At 39.1% G+C, this 12,228-nt stretch overlaps 1 protein-coding gene across 2 annotated transcripts in view; it reads right to left on the bottom strand.

Moving 5' to 3' along the window:
* The window catches only part of ARSB (arylsulfatase B), a 98,218-nt gene that overhangs the window by 21,308 nt on the left and 64,682 nt on the right, over positions 1 to 12,228 (bottom strand). For both annotated transcript variants that reach the window (XM_074952674.1, XM_074952675.1), the window contains exon 6: positions 8,275 to 8,345. In XM_074952674.1, coding sequence (XP_074808775.1) covers positions 8,275 to 8,345 — 71 coding nt within the window. The remainder of the gene's footprint in view (positions 1 to 8,274; positions 8,346 to 12,228) is intronic.

Raw genomic sequence — 12,228 nt, 5'->3', positions numbered from 1 at the left:
GCATTCTGCTTCCACCCCTTACCCCCATAGAGCAGACCTAACCTCTTAGTTTGCAACCATTTATTTTGGCAATTAATAGTGTAATGTATGAGGTAATGCCTTTTTTCAAATGGCAAGGAGAATAATGTAAATTTTGATTAATTTTGCCCAGAGCGAGTAAGAGCTTGAAGAAAAGTTACAAATGGTTTTATAACTCTGAATTTCCCAGTCTTGGATTTCTGCCTTTAAGCATGTTTTTTCTCCAAAAAAACTGAGTACAATTAGCAGGCCTACAGTTTTATTATGCCTTTGAAGTTTTAGTTTATGGTAAGCCTGGAATTTTAAATGAAGGTGAAAGTTTCTTCAATATAAAAACCCCACCCATCAACATTTTTTTTTGGATACAAACCCTATCTTTTAAATTCACTGGAAGAAAACAAATTTCAAGTTTCTTATCCAAGAAGAGGAGAAAGTGATTCCCTGAAAATAATCTACAAGATTTTGTAAAACTCCGCATTTCAATAATGAATTAGCTAGTCAGATTAAGAGATAATACAGAGGGTACTGACAGATTCCAATTGACAACTCTGAATTAAAGGGTACATTTTCTTCCACTGTGTCATTTAATTCTGATTCTGTGGGATATAGAATTTCAGTGCTTCTTGAAGACAGGCCATCTAGCGATGACTCCTTGGAAAGGAATATGTTTGGTTTAGCAGTTAGGGGAATTTAGACTCAAATACAGTTGGTTTTTAATTCAGCTGAATCACCAAAACTTGATGAAATGCCATAAGGCTGTTTAAAAGAAAGCAGATCTTTCACAAAGAGCGAGCTGACGTCACCCTCCCAGCTGCCAAACCATCAACAATTTGGAAAGCTATTTTTTAAAGGGATGAAGCAAAATTTAAAAAAAAATTTCTGCAATTTCCTTTCAAGACACAAGTGCTGTTAATTTAAAGAACCTTTAAAGGTATTTTCTGCACCTTATTTAGTCTCTCAATAACATTTATATTACAGAGGAATGTGTACTGTTTAAATTCAATATAACGTTGCTTCTGCTGTTTGCAATTTTGTTGAGTTATTTAAAAAAAAAATCTCAAGTGAATTTTCAAATGGAACTGTTCTAACTGAAAAAAAGATGTGGAAGGACTAGACATTTTGTTTTAATCTTCTGCTTTTATGTGCTTGTGAAGGACATGAGATTGCTCTGTACTAATTTATGAATACAGTATTGTGACCTAATTATTGGAATGTTTATTGTAGGACTACACAGGGTTAAATCAACAGGGCTGTAGGGAAACAAACAGGAAAATGAAACAATGGCTCGGGATAAGACACCCCTCACAAACACTTGGGGATTGTTACCAAGAAAACTGGCCTGGAGCATGCTGGCTTGACTTCCCAGTGGAGCTCAATGAACTGGTTTGGGCAGCAGGATGCAAGCCTAGGGGAAACTGAGACAAAGGGTCTGCAGCTGGATGAAAGTGATTTGCTCTCAAGGAAAGGCAGGTCAGTTATTTGGGAGAGACAGCAAAGGGAGGCCTGCCTACAGTCTCTGACAAATGATGGCAAGCCTCTAGGTAAGATAGTCTGTATGCAAGCCTATGTATTGTTTTAAAATATTTTTCTCTTATGTTATGCTTTATTCCTACAGTTAACCCTCTTAAATCAAGGTATTGTTTAATGTTTTCTCATCACTGTGTTTACCACTGGTTATAAGCTCCCCAAGGGAAGAACAGCAAGTGCTGAACCCGTTTGGACCTGCTGGAGTAACCACAGTGGATCCATGGCATACTGTAACCCAAAGACCAGTCTGCGTGTGGGAAAATCTCAGGATATCACTCCAGGAGAGGTAAAGGCATAAGGCCTATCACCTGTGGGGGGTGCACTCAGAGAGACCAGACAAGAGGAGGCCCTGTAATCGTGACAGTAGTCAATATTTTGAATCTTTAACCTAGTTTTCTGTTGAACTAATTTGCTGTAAGCAATTGAGTGATAACTATATCAGTAATGTCTGGTGTGTGCATTTTTACTAAAAAAAACTACTATGATGGTGTAAAAAAAATTGGAGACAAGAGGGCAAAGCTCAGAGACAGTTTTTCTATTTCAGCCAAAAGTCACAAAATGCAGAATCAGAAACATGCACAATAGGAGACCCTCATGAGCTGCATTTTCAGAGATATGTAATATCTGTTTTTGTGTGCATAGAGAGCTATATACCCCATGATCTATTAAAGAAAAAAAACATATACTAAAAGAATTAATACATTACATGCTTAAACACCCAAAAAAATCAGGAAATACCAACATTAAGAAAGCATATGTAACCGTAACTCCACCTCTGGTGTGTGCATGCATTACAGTATAGTACATTTTTTAAAGTACATAATCACACTTCTCAAATAAATTATGTAGAAAAATTTGCATGACATGTAGCATCGTCTCCAAATAGATACTATTCTTGATGTGCCAGGAAATACTGGTCCCATGCAAGTCAAATATTCCAAAGACCAAAGAGATGTACGATCACTTAACAATTACACTGACTTTTCAAACTATTAGGAGTTCACAGAGTATGGCTGCATGTCTTTAAATCCTAAGAAAAGTAATTGATCTTAAATGACATATCACAATGTGTAGATTCTGCAAAACACTAAGGCCCAGATCCACAAAGGGAGTAAGGCGCCTAAATACTTTTGAAGATCTGGACCTAACTGCATGAGTATGGGTTTGCAGGATAAAGCCATAATTAAGAACAGAACAAAGAAAAGAAGACTGGAGGCTGGTGTCACTGAAGGACAGAGCTAAGATTGTTCAACAGCCTGTCAGAGACCAAGTAGCTGGGTTGGCTTCAGTCTATGTAAGGAAAAAGAAGTTGAATTTAATAGTCCCTTGGGGAAAGGGACCAGAAAACACCCCCTTCCCAGCTACCTATGAATTAAATATAATCAATAAAAGGCTCTGACCCCCCAACTATGCAAGCGTCACTAGCCAGCTCTGAATCAGAGCTTCCCCAGCTATCTCCATCCTCCTGAGGGGGCTGTTTTTATACTGTTTCCTGTGCCTTAGGTTCCCGTTTGTTAACCTGCTGCACCTGTGCTTGCAGCAGAGCTTGGGTACTCTGGCTCTTCCAGTCAACAGTAACAAAGTAATCACTGACAGTAGCTCTTATATAAAAGTGTACATATTTGCCCTTTTCCTAATCTTTTGGGTAGAACAGAGAGAAAGCAAAAGAAAGCAAGCCACAGCAATTAACGCATCACATCATGTACACTCACACACTCATATCACACAAAACTAGACCATCCAGAACAGGAAAGAACTAAATCTGTACGCAAAAAATAATTCAAGCAGCCTCTTAAAAATAGAGACTGACCATCCTGTCACACAGTTTTAAACACTGATCCTTAACATGTTTAGATGAACTCAATCTCATGGATTACTAAAAAAGTAAATCCACTTATTCATGTCTGAACATCAGTGACATCATAGCAGAATTTTCAGAAGCCCTCACAGTCCATCACTAACTTCAAGCACTCAGCTGCTGACCTTCCAGTGATCTGCCACATACCATCCATCCATCTCCTTACTAGTTGTCCCCTACAACAATGACCCTTCACCATTCCTTCCATAATAACCTTCTCAAGGTGATTTCCAAAGTACACAAGTTTGCATAGGTTAATTTCCAACATCAGGGTCTGCTTCTCTCCAATAATATTTCTAACATCAGCATGAGTCTTCTTTTCCGCCCAGGAAATATGGAAGAGTCTTTGTCGGCACCATACTTCAAAAGCTTCAGTTTTCTTCTTGTCAGCATTAACTTCCCACAGATTACAACATTCCCATAGCATTTATTATCTCTATTTATAAGTATTCTTAACCTTCACTCCAGTTTAATGTAGGGTTTTTTTTGGTCCAGAAACATATATACATTAAACACTCGCACCAGCCCTCCCAATTCTCATTGAACTCCTGGAAAGTACTGAGGCCAATAAGAAGACATATTTAATCAATATGTATTTTAAACATCCTGTACAAGCATTTTCTATGCTGCAGTGTTCTCTCCCTCATGGTGTACTGAAACAGTTTTCAGCATCTAAAGAGGCCTTGTGAGTGCAAGTTATTTCAGCTAAGGTTCACAATCTTAGTTCAATAATATTTGTTCCATACCAGTAATCTAGTAAGAATGTACATGTTTTATTAAAATTTTTTTTTGGCTTCGTGCCGCCTCTTTTCCTGGTTAACAATCATAACTGTGGAAGACATGTTGATCATGAGATCTATATTTTCTGGTGGCTGGAAAAAAAGTCAGCCAATTCAACTGTTAAGTACAGATTCTGCTGCCAGACCCCCAAATAATATGTAGAGTTTATTCCACATTTTGTACAGTCACAGTGTAGAACAGAAGACAAAAATCTGTCCCTCAACTTCCTCTCCTTAGCTTTTCTATTTCAATGTCTATACCTTGGGAGCATGGTAAGAAGAATGGGTCAGGAAGATGATTTTAGCAGCAGTGTTTTGAATGGACCTAGAGAGGAGCAACATAAATTTCAGGAAGGCAAACATAAGGTGCCACAGTAATAAAGAAAGGGATGAAGTGGCTAGAAGGGAAAGGAATCTCAGAAGCGTTGTCTCAGCGAAGGCAAGTTCTGAACACAGCATGGATGTACAGTGTGTAGACAAAGAAAAGGAAATCAAGAATGACACCCCGTTTATGGTCTAGGATGGTCATGTAGTTCAAACTAAATGGAAGGATAAACAAAAATAGATCTGTGACTAGGGTTTTTTATTTCAAATGTGGTCTTGGAATGCATCAGGTAAGGTATTTCCAGTAGAGATAAGGAGGTGTTAGTACCGTTATACAAGGCACTGGTGAGACCTCATCTGGAATATTGTGTGCAGTTCTGGTCTCCCATGTTTAAGAAAGATGAATTCAAACTGGAACAGGTAAAGAGAAGGGCTACTAGGATGATCAGAGGAATGGAAAACCTGTCTTATGAAAGGAGATTCAAAGAGCTTGGCTTGTTTAGCCTAACCAAAAGAAGGCTGAGGGGAGATATGGTTGCTCTCTATAAATATATCAGAGGGATAAACACCACGGAGGGAGAGGAATTATTTAAGCTCAGTACCAAAGTAGACACAAGAACAAATGGATATAAACTGGCCGTCAGGAAGTTTAGACTTGAAATTAGACAAAGGTTTCTAACCATCAGAGGAGTGAAGTTCTGGAACAGTCTTCCAAGGGGAGCAGTGGGGGCAAAAGGCATATCTGATTTCAAGACTAAGATTAACAGGGATACGATATGATGGGATAGCCTAATTTTGGCAATTAATTGATCTTCAGCTATTAGTGGTAGATATGCCCAATAGCCTGTGATGGGATGTTAGATGGGGTGGGATCTGAGTTACTACAGAGACTTCTTTGCTGGGTGTCTGGCTGGTGAGTCTTGCCCACATGTTCAGGGTTTAGCTGATCGCCATATTTGGGGTCGGGAAGGAATTTTCCTCCAGGGCAGATTGGCAGAGACCCTGGGGGGTTTTCACCTTCCTCTGCAGTGTGGGGCAAGGGTCACTTGCTGGAGGATTCTCTGCACCTTGAAGTCTTTAAACCATGATTTGAGGACTTCAGTAGCTCAGACATAGGTTAGAGGTTTGTTACAGGAGTGGGTGGGTGAGATTCTGTGGCCTGTCTTGTGCAGGAGGTCAGACTAGACAATTAGAATGATCTCTTCTGACCTTAAAGTCTATGATTCTATGTAGTCAACAGGGTTGGAGAAAGGAGAGAAGATAAAAAGGTCAGCTTTTGCCATGGTAAGTTTAGGTCTATTCTAAGGGTATGTCTTCACTACCCGCCAGATCGGGGGGCAGCGATCGGTCCAGTGGGGATCGATTTATCGCATCTAGTCTAGACGTGATAAATCGATCCCTGAGCGCTTTCCCATCAACTCCTGTACTCCAGCGCTGGGAGAGGCGCAGGCAGAGTCGATGGGGGAGCGGCAGCAGTCGACTCACCGCAGTGAAGACACCACGGTAAGTCGATCTAAGTATGTTGACTTCAGCTACGTTATTCACATAGCTGAAGTTGCGTAACTTAGATTGATTTCCCCCCTCACCCCAAAAGTGTAGACCAGGGCTTAGTCTTGTGCACTGCCACCCTTTACTCACATTATGTATTCAAAACATAGCTGCCAAAATCAGTGTTCTGGCCTATCCTTCCAACCATGTCACCTCTTTTTGGAAAATGAAAAAGAAAGGAAACTTAAGGAGAGATGTACACATCTCAGTCTAAATATATTTATGTTTATTAACACAGACTTATAAAAACTCAATATATATAATTTTATGACATTACGGGAGAATGTTACTACATTATCACTGCCAAAACTAGAACCACTAAGCAGATAATGAACTTGTCTTGCAAAGCACACAGCTCCTTCAATTTGCATTTAAGTTAAGAGAAGTTGTGGGCGTTCAGTACCATGCAAAAAGTTAGACCAAATATGATTAGGCCCAATCCTTGTCACCAAGGCTGCTTAAGGCTGTAATATAAATTAATATGCTCCGTTGTATCAGACAAAAATGTTTCTCATGCATTAGCTGAAGAAATGATGATCTGAAGCAGAAAGGTTTTGACACCCATAAGGCACCTGAGAAAACACTTATAATACTTACCAATACTGAGAAGAGCTAGCAGCTGTATAGCTACTTACTCTAAACAACCCTTTTGAGAATTAAAATTTAAGTTAGGGAAAAAGCTGAAGGGTTACATACAGTATTTAAGGCTTACTCCTGTCTTTTCCTGTACATACGTGCAATTGGTGCTGGATGGCCAAATGGGTGGTGTTATCTGACTTGCCAAGGTGATGGGCATTGAGGGGAAAAAAAATAGAGAAGCCACATGTAGTAAATAAGGGCATCTGGGTAAGTATTTATGTATTTAGATTTCTTTTTAACGTGCCTGAAGAACAAGACATACAAAATTTCAAATTGGCTCAGTAGCCATTTTAATGATCATTCACGTCTCACTAACCAATACAATAGCTCCCCTTAATTTACCACCGCAGAGAGATCCTGAATAAATACGACAGGCCTTGCAATTAGCATTAAACCTCAGCCATCCCGGGCACTGTCGAACCAATGTGGAGAGTGAGTTCCTGAGCCTAGGACTCTACACTGAAAGCTTCTTGCCTCCAGATTTATATCTGGAATCTGTTAGGTTGGGCACCTCAGCTGACTTCAACCACTGCAGTACCACACAAGGAGAGAGATACTCTCTAAACTATGCCTCTGTAACAACATACCACGGCACAACAACCTACAAGGACTGCCTGCAGGGCTGTAACAGCCTACAGAGCATTCCGTAGAGGTAAACTGGCATGGCCAAACCTTAATCCGACCAGTATGTATGCTATCATCACAGCAGGGAGCAGTGACCAGCCAAGATGAGATCATGTGCTCCTGCTTAGAGGAGAAGCAACACAGAGGCAGATGTACATTGTAGCAGCCTATCCTAAGCCATTCCCATCCACCTACTACAGGATGACTTGTGCCAGGCTCACAGGTTACATGCCACTGTCTCCACTGCACTGGCTTTCTTCAGTCAGTGTTTAGCTCTTAATGTATTACTATATATCTTAATTTAACACAAAAACTTCAAAATCTCTGGAAGAATCATTTTCCAATGAAAATCTCCATGAGCAATCCCCATTTTAAAGAGCTCCTTGTCCTTACCAAATGCTGAATTATAAAAGAGAAAGCATTTAGAGAGCAGCATGACTTGCTAACAATGGCTCAAACTCATGTTAATATGGCACAAAAGCAGCCACGAGGCTTGGAAGTCAGCCTATACAAACTAAAGTTTTCCACTTGCAAGGTCAATAATACAATCTTCTTATAGATAGAAGAACACAGGACATGCGGATGTTAGGAGACAACTCCTAATCTTGAGTGCAGGAGGCACTTTGGTCCTACTGTGCACCTGAGGCACATGGTTTTCTCTCAACAACCCCACAGCCTGCAGTACATTAGTCTTTGCATAGAAGTGCTTCAGAACACTGGGAAATGAAGAGCACAGTCCAGCAATGATTTAGGGTGTAGTTAACAGTACACTAAAGTTGCGATTATTGCAACTCCATTTTAAGGCAGTGACTTACTTGCAAATGGAAGGCATCCTAAGTATCTCCTTTCTTCACCTACAAAAAGGTAAACTTTTCTTAAGGGGAAAAAAAGCACGCATTAGACAGATATCAAACTATGTGTCTATATAATATGACTAGCAACGAATCGCATACTCACATGGAGAAGTGTCCACAAACATAGGATCTATGTTATGAAGCAGCTCCTTTCTCGGAGAAGGGCTTCCTTCACTAGAACAGAGTTCATTGGGAAACATTAATTTCCTTCTAGAGCCCACTACAAATCTGCATGTGCTATTTTAATACTTCCTTTTGTTATATGTATAGGAAACAATTGTGTCCATTAACTATTATGAACTTTTAATTTGAAGGTCACCTATTGATCCAGTAGCTATAATATTTTAGCCCAATCCTACAACTCCACACCCAGGTGAGCAGTCCCAATGAAGTCAGTGGGGGCTACTCATGTGCATAAGGGAGGCAGGATTGGACCTCTACATATTAAGCAAACGTTACACTGAAAACCACCAACGTTCCTTAAAAGGTCCACGGTCTATAAAAAGCATCATGCAAGCCAGTTAGAAGTCATTTGTTTTCATGATGGAAATTAAAATAAAAACATTCATTATACCACAAAAATTTTAATGATATAATAGTGAACTTCAAAGAGAACCATTCAGAAAATATCTAGATTTTATTTTATTTTAAGCAACAGCATATAAGACAAGTAAAAATCTCTGACCTGAAACATTTATCCTCTAGAATACAAAACATAGGTAAGATAACACTCAGTGGAAATCTTAAAGGAAGATGTTAAAACCATATAAAATTTTATTTTGGGAGGAAATATTTTATAATTCAATATCAATAATACCTAATTATAGAATTAATATTTCCCCTCTTGATATCATCTTTGGAAGCCAAACATTCTGAGTAAAAGTGAAAATTATAAATTACTGGTGGGACTGATTCAGAAAGTAAAGGGTATTTATTTGTATTACTTAAATCACATAGCACTTTTCAGCTAATATACAACCAGAGTCGAATGCCAAAAATTCAGTGTGAAAAAACTGCCATATGGGAAAGTTTCCCCCACAATGCATTAAAAATGTTAGGGTTTTAATTTCTCGTTAGCATCACAAGCTGCATGCCAGACTGAGCCTTATGTAACAGGTTTGCATTTTAGGTCCTTCATTAGATTCTGAACTGATTCTGGATGCTCAGGTTGCAGCTGTGGCTAACAGTGCTTTTCTCCATCTGTTCCTGGCAAGAAGAGTGAGACAAATACTGGTTACTGGGGAAGAGCTGTTTGAAAACGTCTTTCCCCCACAAATACTTCCCAAAACCTTGCACCCCACTTCCTGGACAAGGTTTGGTAAAAAGCCTCACTAATTTGCCTAGGTGACTACAGACCCAGACCCTTGGATCTTAAGAACAATGAACAATCCTCCCAACACTTGCACCCCCCTCTTTCCTGGGAAATGTTGGATAAAAAGCCTCACCAATTTGCATAAGTAACCACAGACCCAAACCCTTGGATCTGAGAACAATGAAAAAGCATTCAGTTTTCTTACAAGAAGACTTTTAATAGAAATAGGAGTAAAGAAATCCCCTCTGTAAAATCAGGACAGTAGATACCTTACAGGGTAATTAGATTCAAAACATAGAGAATCCCTCTAGGCAAAACCTTAAGTTACAAAAAAGATACACAGACAGAAATAGTTATTCTATTCAGCACAATTCTTTTCTCAGCCATTTAAAGAAATCATAATCTAACACTTACCTAGCTAGATTACTTACTAAAAGTTCTAAGACTCCATTCCTGGTCTATCCCCGGCAAAGGCAGCATATAGACAGACACACAGACCCTTTGTTTCTCTCCCTCTTCCCAGCTTTTGAAAGTATCTTGTCTCCTCATTGGTCATTTTGGTCAGGTGCCAGCGAAGTTACCTTTAGCTTCTTAACCCTTTACAGGTGAGAGGAGATTTCCTCTGGCCAGGAGGGATTTTAAAGGGGTTTACCCTTCCCTTTATATTTATGACAGCGCTACATACGGACACAATTTGAAGACTATCCAGAAACTCCAATTAGGCCAGACTGCAGCTCTTAAATGCCCACTTGTTAAATGATGTGTTAAACAGAGTGAGAGCCTCTTAAACCAGTGCTCTGTAATACGTACCAGCTGCCAGTACATTTATGGGGTGGAGCTTAAGGTGTTGGGATTTACCTATAAAGCTCTGAGTGGTTTAGGATCTTATTGTCTGTGAGTCTGCCTTCCTTCCTGTGCAATAGCTCCACTGCTATAATGAATAACAGTGCTTGAGCTAGATAGCCCCTGGCTTAAAAGGTAGGCAACTGCTTACAGGCCATTTTCTACAAAGGGTTCCACTCACCACCTTTTGGCCCAACAAAGCTTAAAATTGTTATTCTTCCAGCCACCCTACTAAGCCCATCTGTTTTACCTTTTGGCCATTTGGGAAGGGGGTGGGTTGATAGATTCTAGAGATGAAAGGATCATTCAGTCTGACCTCCTGATGACACACTGTATAATTTTGGTGGCTCTTTTTGCACTCCCTCCCATTTTTCAACATCCTTTTTAATATGTGGACACCAGAACTGTACGAAGTATTCCAGTCTCATTCTCAGCACTGCTATATGCAGAGGTAATATCACCTCCCTACTCCGACTCACTACTCCCCATTTATACATCAGTGGATTGCATTAGCCCTTTATTCCATAGCATCACACTGAGAACTTTCCTTGAACTGACTATCCACAACGACGCCTAAATTAATTTTCATAGTCATTATTCTTCAGGATATAGTCCCCCACGTTGTAAATATGGCATGCATTCCTTCTTCCTTGATGTATAAAACTTTTCATTTAGCTGTATTAAAAACACATTTTGTTTGACGGGGCACAGGTTACCAAGCAATCCAGATTGCGTTGTATGACTGCCCTGTCTTCATTATTAACTACGATTCTATTAACCTTTGTATCATGTGCAAATTTGAGTAGCAGTGACTTTAAATTTACTTTCAGATAGTTGATGAAAATGTTTAATAGTGTTGGGGCTAGAACCAATCCTTGCCAAACCCCACAAGAAATGCCACAGTTCCATGATGATTCCCCATTGACAACTGCTTATTTGAGATCTGTCAGGTAACTAGTTCTTAATCCATTTAACCTATGCTCTATTGTTTTGCATAGTGCTAATTTTTAAAATTAGAATATTTTGTAGTCCTAAGTCAACTGCCTTACAAAAATCTAATTATATTACATCTACCTTTATCAGCCAAATGAATAATCTCGTCAAAGAATGAAAGCAGGTTTGTTTGACAAGACCTATTTTTCATAAAATCATGCTAATTGGAATGAATTATATTCCTATCCTTTAATTCTTTATTAATTGAATTCAGTGTCAGCTTTTCCATGATTTTGCCCAGGACTGATGTCAGGCTAACAGGCCTGTAGTTACAGGATCATCCTGTTTACCCTTTTTAAAATATTAGCACAACATTTGTATTCTTCCCATTTTCTGGAATTTCCCTGGTATTTAAGGGATATCAAAAATTAACATCAGTGTGTCAGAGATCTCCTAAGACAATTATTTTAGGACTCTTTGGTGCAAGTTATCATGGCTTGTTGATTTAAAAATTTTTATCGCTAGTAGATGTCTGACATGCTCCTAAGATACTACTTCATCCCCATATGATACAAGTACATCATCCTGGTACTTCCCAAATACAGAAGTATTTATTGAACACTTCTGCCCTTTCTGTATCATTAAAAATTTTACCATCTCGATCTAGAAATTAACCTATACCATTGCTTGGATTTCTTTTTTTTCTAATATACTTCAACTCCTTATTATTCTTAACCAGGCCAGCCATGGATTTTTCCTGATGTCCTTAGCTTCTCTTTATCAGTTTTCTACACTTCCTAACTTTTGATTCATATCAATTGCTACCTATTTTCCCCTTTTCCCAATTGTTATATATTGCTTTTTTAATATCTAATTGATGCCCTCACTTTGCCACTGAACCAAGATGAGTTTTTAGCCATTTTCTTTAGCATCCTTCTTGACTGTGGAATTGTGGCTATTAGAACATCT

Source organism: Natator depressus, chromosome 5 (assembly GCF_965152275.1).
Source record: "Natator depressus isolate rNatDep1 chromosome 5, rNatDep2.hap1, whole genome shotgun sequence".
Taxonomy (NCBI): Eukaryota; Metazoa; Chordata; order Testudines; family Cheloniidae; genus Natator; species Natator depressus.
The sequence above is the reverse complement of the archived record's forward strand: the minus strand, read 5'-3'. Positions and strand labels throughout refer to the sequence as shown.